The 17039-nt window shown below is 37.2% G+C and overlaps 1 protein-coding gene across 4 annotated transcripts; it reads right to left on the bottom strand.

Moving 5' to 3' along the window:
• Positions 1–10080: 10080 nt before the first annotated feature.
• On the bottom strand, positions 10081–15160 carry LOC130959959 (uncharacterized). 4 transcript variants are annotated; one of them, XM_057885360.1, is made up of 9 exons: positions 14773–15160; positions 13971–14120; positions 13429–13643; positions 13206–13276; positions 12966–13119; positions 12498–12669; positions 11592–11750; positions 11273–11472; positions 10081–10384 (listed from the first exon to the last, which is right to left on the bottom strand). In XM_057885360.1, exons 1-9 carry the CDS (start codon positions 15137–15139, stop codon positions 10289–10291), a joined length of 1584 nt encoding a protein of 527 aa, XP_057741343.1. In that variant the 5' UTR covers positions 15140–15160; the 3' UTR covers positions 10081–10288. The 4 variants fall into 4 exon arrangements, with proteins under 4 accessions (XP_057741343.1, XP_057741342.1, XP_057741344.1 ...); XM_057885359.1 differs by having other exon boundaries at positions 10082–10384; positions 12966–13128; XM_057885361.1 differs by having other exon boundaries at positions 10083–10384; positions 11273–11361; positions 12966–13128.
• Positions 15161–17039: the final 1879 nt, after the last annotated feature.

Raw genomic sequence — 17039 nt, 5'->3', positions numbered from 1 at the left:
CTAGAAACGTTCCCAAAGGAAAGCATCAACACTTGGGATGACTTGGTGAGCAAGTTGCTTGCCAAATTTTATCCCCCTCAAAGAATCATAAGATTGAAGACTGAGGTGTAGACATTCACTCAATTGGAGGCTGAGAATTTATATGAAGCATGGGAAAGATATAAAGCTCTATTGAGAAAATGTCCACCAGAGATGTTTACTGAATGGGATAAGTTGCAGAACTTCTATGAAGGACTTACTCTAAAGGCTCAAGAAGCACTTGATCACTCAGCTGGAGGCTCATTACAACTCATGAAAACCACAGAGGAAGCTCAAAACCTCATTGATATGGTGGCCAACAACCAATATTTCTTTGCACATCAAAGACAACGCCAACCATCACAGAGAAGAGGAGTAATGGAGTTAGAAGGAGTGGATTCAATTCTAGCTCAGAACAAAATGATGCAGCAGCAGATTCAACAACAGTTTGAGCAAATGGCCAAAAGAATTGATGGCCTGCAAGTAGCAGCAGTGAGCACCACAAGTCAACCATCAACCACATGGGTGCAAAGTGAAGAAACTCAAGAGGAGCAACAGCAAGAGCAAGTCCAATACATGCACAACCAAAATCCTGGAACAAATGAAGTCTATGGTGATACTTACAATCCATCTTGGAAGAACCATCCCAACCTCAGATGGGGAGACAACCACAATCAAAACCAACAACCATGGCAAAGAAACTCAAGTCAGAACAATTGGAAAAATACAAACCACAACCCCCAGCCTAACACTAACCAAAACACATACAGAAAACCACAAAATAACCACCCCAATTCGAACTATCACCTACCCAATAACCACCCAACTAACCAAAGCACTTACCATTATCCATCAACACCCCAAAACCAACCTATCTCACAAGAATCTCAGAGGATCACTAATCTAGAGCTGCTCATGGAGAAAATAATGAAGAACCAAGAATTGACAACAAAGAACCAAGAAGCTTCCATGAAGAACCTAGAGAGGCAGATTGGGCAAATCTCCAAACAAATTTCTGTTGAAAAACCATCAAGCTCACTACCAAGTGACACCATTCCCAACCCAAAGGAAGAATGCAAGGTCGTGCAACTAAGAAGTGGAAAGAGGTTAGTGGATGGTAACCAAGGAGCAACCAAGAAACTTATGGAGAATGACAATGAGCCAACAAAGAATGCTAAAGCCATCAACAAGGACATGACAACCAAGAATGTCCCAGAAGAACTCACAGAAGAAAACAACCAACCACAAAGTCTGAAAAAGGGAAAGCAGATCATGGAAGAACCGATTCCAAGACAACTTCAAGGGGAGAAAAACTTGACACCCCCAATACCTTATCCACAAAGATTCCACAAAGAAACAAAGGATCAGCACTTCCACAAATTTCTTGAGACTTTCAAGAAGCTGGAAATCAACATACCTTTGGCTGAGGCATTAGAGCAAATGCCTCTGTATGCCAAGTTCTTAAAGGAGCTCATCAACAAGAAGAGAAGTTGGAATGAGAAGGAGACTGTAATGCTTAGTGAAGAATGCAGTGCACTCATCAAAAAGGGACTCCCTCCCAAGCTTGAAGATCCTTGAGGTTTCTTCCTACCCTGCACTATTGGAAACCTATTCATCAACAAGGGGATGTGTGACTTAGGAGCAAGCATAAATCTAATCCCATCTTCTTTGGTAAAGAAGCTTGGCATAGAGGAGGTGAAACCAATACAGATATCCTTGCAGTTGGTGGACCAATCAGTAGTATATCCTAAAGGGCTGATTGAGAACCTTTTAGTTAAGGTTGACAAGTTCATCTATCCGGCAGATTTTGTGATCCTGGACTCTTCAGAAAATGGAAATGACTCAATAATACTTGGTCGACCATTTTTGGCCACTGCTAGAGCCATTGTGGATATAGAACAGGGAGAGCTAACCCTCAGGATGCATGAGGAAAGCATCACCTTGAAAGTCTTTCCAGAATTACAAAGGAATGAAGAACCAAGCAAGACAAGTGGTGACTTCCTTTCAAAGCAAGCAACCGACAAAACAATAGAACAAGAGAGTGAGCTTGTACAAGGAGAAAAAGGAATTCAAAAAGAAGCTGGGATGATAAACAAAAAGGAAGGTATCACAACTCAAGCCACTGTCAAAGGAAGCATATTAACAAGGAAGAAGAAGAAGAAAAACAAGAAAAAGGCCTACAAGGGGTGGAAGAATAAGAAAATCCCAACTGAAGGATTTGCCAAAGGTGATAAGGTGCAACTAGTATATCAACAGCTGGGAACAAAAGATTATTACACTGTCAACCAAGTACTCTCTCTTGAGCACATTGAAATTGAGCATCAAGGCACATAGAGAAAGCTTACAGTGAGAGGTGACAAGTTGAGACATCACCAACATCAACCACCCTAAAGGGAGTCCAATGTCAAGCTAGTGACAATAAAAGAGCGCTTCATGGGAGGCAACCCATGATTTAAGATTTCTGTCTTCTCTTTAATAAGCTATGATTTCCTGAGTATGATTTTGAACTTTCATATTTGATAAATGCATATTTTAGAGCATAAGTCAGACTTCTAAGTTTGGTGTCCCTTAAGGCACACTTAATTTTTGCTTTTCAAAAGAAAGGGAGCTATTCTTAGAACATATGCGTAATTCTTTTGATGGAGCATATGACCAAACACTAAGTTTGGTGTCTACATGTGTAACAATGTTCAGAAGATCATTTCCCAATCATGGAATCAAAACCATACAGAAAGGGATCATGCATCAAATTTTTTTTAAAAAAATATATCAATTGTGAAGAATGGTTTGCATTGCTAAGCCGTCCCCTCAATAAAAGATAAGTTTGGTGTTCACCAACTTTTAGCATCTTTAATTAAGGGACACAATTGACCATAAAAAAATTTTTTTTTAATAAATAATAATAAACAAAACAAAACAATTCTTTTCCTTTAGTACAAATCAATTGCCAACGACTATATTGATGATCTAAGGCTAGTTGTATTGGTTCATGCAGGAGAAAAAGATTGAGACAAAAGCAAGGAGGGGCCACGGCTAGGATAAGCTATGTGAGGATGGTCACATGTGCCTAGAAGAACGCGCTCATGGGGAAACAGAATTTGCATGCATGCATCCTTGAACACCTAAACGCATGCAGCCAATGGGAGGAGGATCCTCGTCAAAGCCTCAACAATACATGCAGACCGTCCATTTCATGCATCCCTTGGATGAACAACTCAATCTTAACCCTTCATGAGCACTAACGAGTCCCTTTCTCACTCATTATGGTTTTGTTGGAAAGCTTGAAGAATCCACCTATAAATAGCCGTTGGCACCAACACGGTCTACACACTCATTCAAGCCACTTTCATATGAAAGCCATAATCTCTTCTACTCCCAAAACCAACATAATTCCCTTATCTCACACAACAAAACCGAACCAAAACTCATCCCAAACACAACACATACTTCTTCTATTCTCACTTTTCTTTCTTCTTACCTCAAATCCAATGGCCTCCTCAAGTTCAAAAAGAAGGCCGGGAAAGGAACCTATGGTAGCCAAACCTCCATCATTTGATGCAACCAAATTTAGATCCCAATTCCATGAAGGGAGATATCATAGGTTCATGGAGACAAAGAATGTCATTTATGAGAAAGGCCTTGAGTTGAGAGATGGGGAATATCCCATCATGAGGCAAATCACTAAAGAAAGAAGGTGGGAACTTTTATGTGCTCCTCTTGTTGACATCAGTGCAGTTATGATCAGGGAGTTCTATGCAAATGCTGTAAAAGAAAACAAAGATAGTGCTCCTTACACAAGTTATGTCAGAGGAGTTGAAGTGAGTTTTAGCCCAGCTGCCATCACAAGGGCCCTCAAGTTGAGAACCATAACTTATGCAGAGCCCAGTTATGAAACCAGATTGTAGATGGAAAACAATCCTGATGAGATCTTGCAGGGGTTATGTGTGGAAAATACAGATTGGGAAAGAGATTCAAAGGGAGTTCCAAGTCACTTGAGGAGGATAAATCTCACTCCTGTGGCTAAGGGATGGTATGAAATAGTGAGGAGATCTATCCTTCCTACTGGAAACGCTTCTTGGGTCACAATCAAACGAGCACTCTTGACATACTGCATCTTGCATGGAGGTGATATCAACCTCACACAACTCATAGCCGACAGTATTCAAGAGATGGCCAATAGCACAAGCAAATCAAGTGGTCTTGGACATCCAAGTACCATCCTCAGGCTCTGTGACAAAGCTGGAGTAATCTTTGAAGATGAGGACACAGAAAAAGTGAAAAAGGGAAAAGGGATCACTAAGAAGAGTATGGAAGGAATAATTGAAGAAGATGATCCAGAGGGGGTGGTAGCTCCCAGGCAAAGGAGATCACAAAGAGAGGAAGGACGAAATCAAGCTCATAATGCCATAGACATGAGCCAGCTACACAGGGCGATAGAAGAACTATCTCAACAACTCATGCAGACTCAACAAGAGCAAAATCAGGGGTGCCAAGAGAAATATCTAGAGCCCCATCCAGAGTTTAGGGAGCAATATCTGAAAGACAAAGAGGAGAGAGAAGCTTGGCAGCGTCAAATGGAGGAGAGGCAAGACAACAGCAAATGATGACTCAACAGCAAGAATTTCAAGCACAGATTCTTGAAGGACAAAAAGAGCAATACAAAGAATTCAAAGAATCATATGATAAGCTGTATTTTAGTCAAGCTAAAGCAGGGAAATACAGTCACAACTTGTATCAATGGAAGAATATTCATCACACCATGGGAGAAGTGAGATATGCACAAAGAATGGAGAATGATGAAAACATGCAAGCAAGGTTGGAGTACTTGACCCACAATTTGCCAACACTCAATCCTCAGATCAAGCCATTTGAGCAATGCCCTGGATTTGAAGCCAAGCAACAAGCAAGGTCTCGTCACTATACGGAGGCAACCTTTAAAAGATTGGAAGATGTTGGGCTCTCAGGACTCTTAGATTCTGTCTGGGGTAGAAGATGTCCTGGTGAAGAGATCCGAGATTATTCCAAACTAGGGAAGAGAAAGAAGAAGAAGGGAGAATCAAGCAGCAGCCACGACCAATAGAAGGTGGCAAAGTTCTTTCATTCACCTTCTTTCACTCTTTTAATAAGGAGAAGCATGTCTGAAACATAATATGCCTCCACTATTTATTTCCTTTTTATTTCTTTTTCTTGTACTTTCTGTTGTTCAATAAGTAGCTAGAGAAATGATTTGCATAATGCTTGTCATTCATCACTTAGCTTTAATTTTGTTTTGTTTCCCATATGCTTGAATAAAAGAGATTTGGTTTGAATTGAAAAGTGAAATATCCAATGTTGCATAAGTAGAATGGAAGTTAATGGTGGTATATATGTTTGATTAAATGCATAACTCATGAAATAATTGTTGCATAATCTCATTCTCATTCAAGTGTGAGTTGGCTTGCTGTTATAAAGACCCTTATCAATAAATAAAAAGCCCTTGAGAACAAAAACAGAAAGAAAAGGAAGAAGAAAAAGCCAAAGTGGCAAGAAAAACAAAGAATAAAGGTTGGACACCAATAGCTTGGACCCTAGGACATATGCCTGTGGTGTTCTTGTACTAAGATATGCTTGGATAAGTAAATTCTAAGGGGTATTTTAAAACCCGGTCACTTAGATCAACTGATTTGGGATGGCCAATTGAAAGTCCACAATAAAGAGCAACTTAGATACAAAACATTTAGTTATCCAAAGAGATGCTGGGCATCAATGATCCTAGGAAGAAATAGTGAGCCATGTGTCTGTGGTGGAAAGATGTTCAGTAAAAGAAAAAAATGAAGCCAAAGGCTACTACTGCAACATTAGACACCAAACCTCCAAAAAGAATAATAAGCTTGTTAAGTATTATAAGAAAGAAAAGTTAGCAAGGGAGTAATTAAAAAGTAAGTCTTATAACAGCAAGTTTAGCAAACCTTTGATGAAAAATGTATACTATGTAACAGCAAACAATAACTTGAGTTATCATTGTCTGCATGAAGACCCCAAAAATCAAGTTCTGATATATGGCTAATAAGGATATGTGTTCTTTTCTTGTTCATTTCAATTTCTCTTAGTTTTGATGCTTGCTTGGGGACAAGCAAGATTTAAGTTTGGTGTTGTGATGACAAGTCATCATATACCCATTTTTTAAGCTAATTTTACTTGTTTTGTTAGTCTTTATGCACTTTCTTGCATCCTAAGTAATTGATTTGGAGTGAAAATGCATAACTTCTTTAAATCAAACAACCACCATGAAATTAATGTTAACTCATGAGTTTTAAGCTAAATTTAATTGATTTTTAATTGATTTATAAGCCTTGTGAATTTAGTGATACTTGGAGTGGTTGTTTTGGTTTATTGTAGGTGAATAAAAGAAGAAAAGAGGAAGCGTGGCTTAAGAAAGCGTGGCCCAAGGAGAAAAGAGCGTGGCGCATGAAAGGGAGGAAGCAAACATTGCCCTCCACAAGGGCACACTGCCCTCTAGGAGGGCAACATGAGTAAACAAGCCTTGAGAGGCAACACTGCCCTGCCCACGACAAGGGCAGAGCACAAATTGATGCCATGGATCAAAGGGAACAAAAACACTGCCCTGCCCTCCTCAAGGGCAATATCGGGCTCAACAAAGGAAGAAATCCAAAGAAAAAGCTCACCATTGCTTGCCACAAGGATCGAACACGGCACCATGAGGAAACAAGAAACTAAGCCTTAATTTGGTGCCAAGAAAACCAAGGAAAAGAAGTAGCGTGTGCATCCACCAAGTTTCGAACTTGGAACCTCACTTTTGGAAACACTGCCCTGCCCTCCGCGAGGGCAGGGCAGCATTTTGTGGTGCACAGCCAGCGCACCATTCTGGCGCACCAAGGGAAGGCTCGGCAGCACCAGCAGCACGCACAAGCACCACTCGGCAGCACCAGCAGCACGCACAGGCACCAATCTGGTGTACTAAAAAGTTCTGCCCTGCCCTCCGCGAGGGCAGGGCAGCATCCTGCAGCATCACACACCAAGCACGCAAGCACCAACACGCACCATTTTCTGCCCTGCCCTCCACAAGGGCAGGGCAGCCTCCTGGAAGCAATTGTTCTTGGGCTGAAAATTGGATTAAAAATCCAATTTAATTCATTTCTTCACAAAATCAAAAGCCCATCCAAATCCCAAGATTCAAGAATAGAAAGTGTATAAATAGGAGCTAGTTTGATGTAATTAGAACCTTTGGCTTACTTTTAACTTGACTTTTGAATTTTACACTTCCTTTGGAGCTTGGAATTCTGCAACTTCTCTTGGTGACTTCACTGAGATTTCAGAGAATTGGGGAGGAGAATTGATCTCTCTTCTTCCTCGTTCTTGCTTGGAAACTTTTACTTTTCTTGTTTTGAGTTTTGGGTGTGAAGAATTGAGGAAATTCTGTCTCAATCTCCATTCAAAATCTCTTTAATTCCTTTCTGCATAATTGAATCCATTTACATTCCCTTTACTGCTTCTTCTTCAATTTCTTGTTAATTGCTTTGTGAGCTTGGATCTGGGAAGGCAATTGAGATCTAGGCTTTGCTACCTAGTCTCTGGAGTCCTGAGATCCCAATTTACTTTTGGTTCTTCTGTGAACCTTTGCTGCACTAAATTTCCATACTGTTTGAATTCTAATTACTTCTAATTCAATTTCTGCTCTATTGATTGTTGCAATTCACATTCTCTTGCTTAAATTCTGAAATCCATGTCCTCAAATCCCATTTACATTCAAGCAATTTATATTCCTTGCAATTTAAGTTACTGCAATTTACATTTCTTGCACTTTAAGTTTCAGTCATTTACTTTCTTGTTCTTTAAGATTCAGTCCTTTTACTTTCAGTTTCTTTTAATTTCTGCAATTCTACCCTTCCCCCTTTACATTTACTGTTATTTACTTCCTGTTAAACACAAATCACTCAACCAATACTTGATTCGCTTGACTAAATCAACCACTAAACTAAAATTGCTCAATCCTTCAATCCCTGTGGGATCGACCTCACTCATGTGAGTTATTATTACTTGATGCGACCCGGTACACTTGCCGGTGAGTTTTGTGTCGGATCGTTTTCCGCACATCAGGTAGTTGGTAGATTTAATATTTCTTGCACTTTTACTATGCTTTTCTTTTATACCCACCAAGTGTTTGACAAAATGCTTGGTTGGGCTTTAGAGTAGATTTTGAGTATTCTTGACTTGGAAAGAGTACCAATCTTGAGTCATGAAAATCCAACCTATGTTGGTGATCTAGAATTGTTAGCTAATATTGTTTCTATTGACGCTAATCTTTTGCTAATTCAATTAGTAAGTTGATTAGGACTTTTGGATTGAGATTACTTTCTTGGAGTGTGAGGATAATATGATACCTTCTTCTATCATGCGAGATGACTTAATAAGATAAATTCTTGTTTATTATTGTGATATGATTGACTTGTCTTGTTTGATGTTCTCCCTATGTGATGATAACATGATACCTTCTTCCATTTGTTGGAGTTGACTAAATAAGATGAATTAATCAATGTATGACTAGGATAGAAAACCTATATTCTCAATCTTTGTCATGAATGTCTCTCTTTATTAATTGCTTTCTTTAAATTGCTCACTTGATTTACTTTTCTTGCCGTCTACTTTCTTGTCCATTTATTTTCTTACCCCTTTTATAAATCAAACCCCTTATCCCTTTATAGCCAATAATCATTCACTTCATTACAATTCCATGTGAGACGACCCAGAGTTTAAATACTTAGTCAATTCTTATTTGGGGTTTGTTACTTATGACAACCAAATTTTTTATTGATGATTGTTTGTTGGTTTAGAAACTATAATTGCAACGAGAATTTATTTGAGAAATTCTAGACCAACACGACAATTTCCTTACATCAATCACACAATGCAAAACATGCATAAAGCAACTCAAACATTTTTATTAATCAAAAGTGTTTAAATTGTCTAACAAAAATGTTTAAATAGACCCCTAACAGATTAGCCTAAAAATGGGCCAGATCTTCTTATATATGACTCTAAAATTAACCTTATTAATTTAAATCAAGTCTGATTTAAATTAAAGATCCTAAAAATTATTATAACTAATTTAAATCAGATTTGATCTTATTGGATTGGATAAGATCTAATTTAAACTTAAAACACCTAAAATAGTACTAAACAAATCAATACTAAATCAAGTCTTTGACAAATCTTAACAACAATCAAACTAAAATATAGATTACATAATTTTGAAAATTAATGCTAAATATATGAGTTCCAATGAACTTGAAGAGTAATCTTTAGACTTTTTGATGTCCTCATTTAGCCTAATGGACCTAACCTTGTCTTTTCTCTTAATTTTTGGCCTAATTCTTCTTCTGATGATCGATTCAACCTCTGATAAAAAAGATCTATCTTAGTTTTATTTGATCTCTTCAACAAATTTAGTAATGAACATAATGGCTTTATTGTTTCAATGAGGAGAAGAATGTATAATTAGCTTTTCTAAAAATTTCCAAACGAACGATTTCAACAAAATCTTTCAATTTCTTATTTTACTATGTTCAATTCTATATTCCTCTATCCGTAGAGTACATTAAATATACAGAAATGGCTATAATCAACAATGGATGAATTTTCTTATGTATGAGTACTACCAATTTCCTAAAACTCTCCTTGTACTTTTTTGTAAGTGCTCTAATAATGAAGCCTTCCGAAAAATTGAAATCTTCATCCTGCCAGTAATAATCTCTCTACACAATAATGTTTATATATTTCTCAATGGTAAGACCAATACCAAGTGTCACCCACTAGTTAGTGATTAGTGAATAAATTGCATTAGCCACTCCTGCCTTTCTCAATGTGACATTACAGAAGATATAAAGAATGGAACATCGGATCACCAAAATGGGGTTACATCAACTTCTGGTGAACTAGCAACACGTGGCAATAGGACAGCATACAAATTATATAAACATACAATGCATAAAACAAATTCTATTTTTTTCTTTTACAAACTCATATAAACATACAATGCTTAAAACAAAGTAATATTATCTTTTATATATAAAAGGGTATATTAATATCACTCATATTTTTATAATTTTATTTATTTTACAAATTTATATAAACATAAAAATGCATAAAAAAGGATAATATAATAAAAATGAAGTAACATTATTAGATAACTTTGGGTTATTGAAATTGCATGTTAGAAAGCAACATTTATGCCTAAACTGCTACACATCCTAGACCACAGTAACTAATAATTTTAATCAAGTACTCGATGCACAGCAAAAGGTGCACAATCAACTTTTGTTGGATGGCCCAACACCGTATCAGCAACCATTTCAGCAGTCCCAAGAGCCTGTAATAATCTCATAAATATAAAACTCGTCAATAACTCCAAAACAATTGCATTTGCTTAGATATAATGCAAATTCAGAAAGCATGATGACTGTAGCTTTAGCTTAAATAGGCAAAGCTATTGAAATCCTGTTTTGAGAATTTGAAATCTTTATAGGTAGCGTTTAAATAGTTTAGGGACAAAGACAACAGAGACAGGGACAAAAATAAACTTGTGTCTATATCCTGTTAAGTAGTAGCGTGGGACAGCGACAGAAAAAGCACAATGAAATCCTGTCTCTAGTGCCCCTACATTTTGAAGATGCAGAAAACACAAGAAGTCTTTCTTCGGGACATTGTTTCTTATTCCAAACAAGATACAAAGATAGGTTGTGTTTCTGTCTCGTCACTCTGTGAGGGACTTTAGATATTATGGGGTGTCCAAAGTGCCACATCGGGAAATATAAGATGCTTGATTTTATATTTAACGAGAGTGGTTCTTTTCCTTTAACAGCTAACTTTAAAGGTGTAATTTCCCACCTGTCTTAGATACTTAACAATGGTATCAAAACCTGGTTGTCAAGGCCATCAAAAGTGTTATCTATAGGCTGGATTAAGGTGAATACCGAATACTGTTAGCCAGTAGGAAAGTAGCTGCGGCTGGGTCAATGTCGATAGAGTGAAGCCACCGTGGACGTCGGCTCTCTAGGGGTGATGTATATATTGTTTTATAGTTAGGGACTTAGGTAATTATGGGGTGCCCAATGTCACAAATCGGTTAGTATGGATACTTGATGTTGTATTTAAGGAGAGTGGTTCTTCCCTCTCAATAGCTAAATTTAAGGTGTGGTTTTCCACTTTCCTGAGATACATAACACTCTCAAAGCAAAAACTGCTACAGAGAACTCACCATCGAAAGCCCTCCCCCTTCGTGCCCTGCGGCAAGGTAAACATTTGAGAGGCCAGGCACAGGCCCAATCATTGGCTTCCCATCAGGCACTGCAGTGTAAATGTTATGCAAGTCAAATATTTTGATGAAAGTGAAATATATTCTAAGGTAAACATTTGAGAGGCCAGGCACAGGCCCAATCATTGGCTTCCCATCAGGCACTGCAGTGTAAATGTTATGCAAGTCAAATATTTTGATGAAAGTGAAATATATTCTGGAAATGTAACCAAAATATAAATAGTTCATTTGCATAACATTGCGAAGAAATGTAGTGACTCACTGTAGGGTCGTAATCCTATTCTGACTTTTCTATTTGCACTTAGATTAGAAAGGGAAAGCAATTCCAATTTGGGAAAGAATTCTGCAACCCGCTTCCATATATATCTGACAACAGATTCATCCAATTCTGTGCTGAAACCAACAAATTCACGGCTACTCCCTTGGTATTGTATCGGATAAGATTTTGGTTTGTTATCACAAAACAGGCAAACAACGTCAAAATTCTAGAACATTGGATGAAGCAATGGCATTAATTGCAAACAGTTATCTATTTCAGGATACTATGAAACTAATTTAAAACTAGAAAGAGAAGTATTTAGAGAAGAAAAGAAAAAAGAAAAAGTTTACTGCAATCAAGAATTCCAAACTCATTCCTATCATAACCATTTAATAACCATAATTTACAGTTGTTCACTTTTAAAATATTGTTGTTCGAAAATAATTTTCTATTTTCGAAAACTTATGCAACATTAATTATTTTTCTCAATTATACCCATATTCAAAATAACTTCATGATTGGAAAAAGTGAAGGAGAGATATCTCAGTAGAATAGTAGAAACGAGAGAACAAGTGGTAAATTTAATTAATGGCAAATTTTGTAAAATACCTGTTAACTTTTTCTAATTTCAATACTTTTTTCAATCATTTTCTTAAGCTATCTCAACACTTAAAAGTGAACCATTATTTTAGATCGGAGAGAGAACAAAATACTAATAGTAATAAAAAAATTACAAGTGATTGAACGACTACTACCAAAAACATGATTGTTAACTAAAACCCTCAGGAGATAAAGTTATCCACTATAAATAGTATGTGAAAGAAACATACGTAATAACCAATGTAGATTGGCAATATAAGAAGCTTTCGCATTTGACAAATTCATGTAGGTTGTAAAAAGGCAGCTTACCAATGAGAAGATTTCCTGCTGCATCCATGGTTGCCGTCATTGAAACAGATAAAGATCGTCCATCTTCAGAGGATTCTATATCAGAAAGTGTTGGATGATCAACATAACCTGCCTCCATCAACCCATGATTCAATTGAAGGTAATCAAAGTTCTGAAGCACAAGTAGGTGACCCTACACAAAGAGGGATGTTTAAAAGGAATTCGAGAGTCGCTCAAACGACTATTTACAAGATCAGCATAAAAGAATCATGCGCAACAACAACAACAACAACAACAACAACAACAATAACAATAACAATAACAATAATAATAATAATAATAATAATAATAATAATAAGGTTGACTTTACAATTAATCAACAAACTTATGGATATCAGACTACTCAATATCATTCTTTCTAAAGCCCTCCCTAGAACTGTAAAAGAAATTATATGGAAAAGCCATGAAGGATGGACAAAAAGAACATACCTTTCTGGGCCTTACAGGAACGTCTAATTCCATTCCCCAATTTCTAAACGAATCCTGCATCAAACAACCGGTCCAACAACCAGCTGCAACAATAATTCCCTTCTTACTGTGTAATGTATGACTCAAAGTTTCAATAGCTTTAACCTCTCCATTACTATTTGACCTAAGCACAAAAGAAAGACATTATTGTTTCCCTACCATCTTATTTTCAAAACAACAGTAAGAAAGAGAGAATTCAACCTGATGAAACATTTTACTGGCTGATTATAAAATTCTGCATATCTTCCTTTTGATGCAAAACTCCTGTTAACCTACATATCAACGATAAATTCGTGATTATGAATCAAAAGTCAACTGGCAGCACCATGCCAAGGATTGAGTCCAAAAGTAAAAATGCACTTATCAAGCATTAATCCCAAGTTGGAAACTAAATATGCAAAAAGAAATGAAACAAAAATATCACCTTTTCAATATATGAAACTGTAAGATAAGCATCCAATTGGCAGTCATCTGGTAGAAATGCACCAGCACTGTCTTTGTCCACAAAGAGATCAGGTTCCTGCTCGGACAAATCACTATTACACAAGTACTCTGCTTTCAACCCAGCTTCATTAAGCTGTTTCACTCTCCCCTTCAGCATGTCTAACTGAGCCTTTGTTCTACCAACTAAAAGGCTTCCTATGGATCAAAAGACATATCATATGCCAATATTGTAGTTTTAATCATTCAGAATACACAGCATCATACATTCATGACTACAAACACCAAAGCCTTTCTCATGACAGTTAGACAGAGACCAAAGAGTTCAAAGCCAGCCACCCCTTAACTACTTCAGGATATTTAATAGCAACCAATGAGCATCTAAAGGATTTGATATTAGTTGGAGCATACATAGTATTTCAATATGTTATCATGAATTCTCTTAAGCAACTTCAAGCGGAGTCAGACACTTGGTTAAGAGCATAACGAACAAAATAGAAATTGGTAAATACACAACTATAGCACCTGTTTTTTTCCAACCCAGCTCCACCGTAGGATTCAGGCCTTGCTCTTTTAGGCTTTCTGCCAGCATCTTCCACAATTGATGGCTTCTCCAAGTTAGATCCCATATATCACTCCCAGGAGTTTTGTGTGCCATCCAAAGATATCCCTGCCCTAGAAGTAGCTCAAATTACAAAACAAAGAGGGAAAAGATTCTATAACTATTAACTAACCAAAATACATCATAAAATAAATTTTCTAACTTTTTATCCAAAAATATACATATAAAAAATACAAAACCTATATTACATTCACTAGTCGATTTGATAAAAAGTGTCTAAAAAGTGATTGATTAGTTAAATTTCAGAAAAGTTCTTTCACTATGATAATTAAAAAATATTAGTCACAAATGTAAATGTCAAAAAGCAAGTCCGCTAAGCAGTTAAGTGAACACTATAAACGCATGTTTCAAATGACACAAGAAAATGGAGTAAGGCAATTGAAGAAAATAATCAAAGAACAACTTCTAAAGATATATAACGTGATGATTTCCTGTTTCAAACCATGTCATGTATCATAATTCAACTCAATTCATTTATGAACCAAGCAACAACAGCATCGTTCCATGTCATGAATCATAATTCAACTCAACTCATTCATGCTTAAATCTAAAGTTCTAATCAGTTCATTGAGTTCAAAAACCCTTAACCACACGGTTATCTCCCATGTGATCCACTGTCCTAACATGTCCAAACCACATAGGGTGAAATTTCAACATATATTTTTGGCTTAGCTGAAATCTACAAGAAGAAAAGAAAAGAAAAACCTGCGCCAGTGGCACCAGAACAAGGGAGAGCTTTGTCAACGATGGCTACGGACAGGTCGGAAGAGGTCAAGAACTGACGAGCAATGGTCAAACCAATGATGCCAGCGCCGACAATCACAACATCAAACTCTTGAGAAGAACAATAAATGGGAGTGGGGCTGCGAGAGAACCGACCCAGCTGGTTTCTATTGGTATGGACTTTAAGTGAAGCGCCAAAGAAGATGGAGTGTGAGGAAAATGTGGAACGGTGAGTGATGCTGCGCCTGCGAAAGTTAGGGCTCGGGAAGAACAAGCAGTGTGTAGCCATCGGCGTTACTCTACAGAAGTCGCGAGCAGTGGGCGGCGGACCTAACATTGAACTAGCCATGGTTTTCGGTTTTTCTTTTCTTTTTTTCTTGAGTAATTAACTAATTATCCAAATTTTGAAATTCAATATTTTAATCTATCAGATTTGGATATAATTATTAATGATAATTATTGATGTAGCACCTTAATTCGCATATGTAGGGGTCGTATATTTGAATTCTAAAACTTAAAAAACAAATATGAACAGAACACTTGAATTTGTTAAGATAATTTCTGTTAAGAGTTTATAGCTATCAGAGTACAGAATGTCTAGAGGGTCTGCATTGATTATAGGCGTCTCAACCAAGCCACTCGTAAGGATCACTGTCCTCTTCCATTCATTGATCAAATGCTGGATCGCCTATCAGGTAAATCACATTATTGCTTTTTAGATGGTTATACAGGATATTTCTAGATTCATATAGCTCCTGAGGATCAAGAAAATACTACTTTTACCTGTCCTTTTGGGACTTATGCTTACAAGAGAATGCCCTTTGGCCTGTGCAATGCACCAGCTACTTTCCAAAGGTGCATGATGAGTCTTTTCTCTGATCTTATTAAGGACTGTATGGAAGTTTTTATGGACGATTTCAGCGTTTATGGTGATTCTTTTAGCCTTTGCTTGGATAGTCTATCTAGAGTATTAGATAGATGTGTCAGTACAAACCTTGTATTGAATTTTGAAAAATGTCATTTTATGGTTAAACAAGAAATCGTACTAGGACATGTTGTATCTAATACTGGCATTTCTGTAGATCCAGCAAAGGTGGATGTTATTTCTAGTTTGCCTTACCCCTCTTCTGTGAGGGAAGTCCGTTTGTTCCTTGGACATGCAGGTTTTTACCGAAGATTCATTAAGGACTTTAGTAAGGTAGCACTTCCCCCTATCCAGACTACTGTAGAAGGATATTGAGTTCGAGTTCAGTGAGGATTGCAAACAAGCGTTTGATAAGCTGAAAACCGCCCTGACTCAAGCTCCAATTGTGAGAGGACCGGACTGGAGCCAGCCATTCGAAATCATGTGCGATGCTTGCAACCATGCAGTAGGAGCAGCGCTGGCTCAGCGTGAAGGTAAGGATCATTTTGTTATTGCTTATGCGTCTAAAACTTTAAATGCTGCTCAGTCCAATTACACTACTACTGAGAAAGAGCTTCTTACTATTGTTTTTACTCTAGATAAATTCCGAGCCTATTTACTTGGTACGAAGGTAGTAGTGTACTCAGACCACGCAGCTCTAAAGTATTTATTAGCTAAAAAGGAATCCAAACCAAGGCTTATATGTTGGATACTGCTATTACAAGAATTTGATTTAGAAATAACGGATAGGAGTGGTAACCAGAATCTAGTGGCAGACCACTTGAGTCCCCTTGAGCACATTAAAGATGACTCCACCCCTATAGCTGATAATTTTCCATTTGATAACCTACAAGCAGTATCTGAGGTAATCCCTTGGTATGCACTTGTAGCTAATTATCTAGTTAGCTGCATTTTTCCTCCAAACTTTACTAAGCATAAAAAAGACAAGCTGAAAAGCGAGTTTAAATATTATATATGGGATGACCCATATTTATGGAGATGTGGCGCTGACCAGGTAATTAGAAGGTGTATGACTCAATCAGAATTTCAGTCCATTTTAGAGGCCTGTCACTCATCTGAGAGTGGAGGACATTTTGGCCCTCAAAAAACAGCTAGAAAAATCTTAGACTGTGGATTCTGGTGGCCCACTCTTTTTAAAGATGCTGTTGAATTTTGTAAATCTTGTCTCCCATGCCAAAGGTTTGGCAATATATCCCAGAGGGATGAAATGCCTCAGCAAATTATGTTTTTCTGTGAAATTTTTTATGTTTGGGGCATTGACTTCATGGGTCCATTTCCAAATTCTAATGGCCACCTTTATATACTGTTAGCTGTAGATTATGTT

Source organism: Arachis stenosperma, unplaced genomic scaffold (genome assembly GCF_014773155.1).
Source record: "Arachis stenosperma cultivar V10309 unplaced genomic scaffold, arast.V10309.gnm1.PFL2 arast.V10309.gnm1.Scaffold_100028, whole genome shotgun sequence".
NCBI lineage: Eukaryota > Viridiplantae > Streptophyta > Magnoliopsida > Fabales > Fabaceae > Arachis > Arachis stenosperma.
This window is presented reverse-complemented; position numbering and strand designations above follow the sequence as displayed.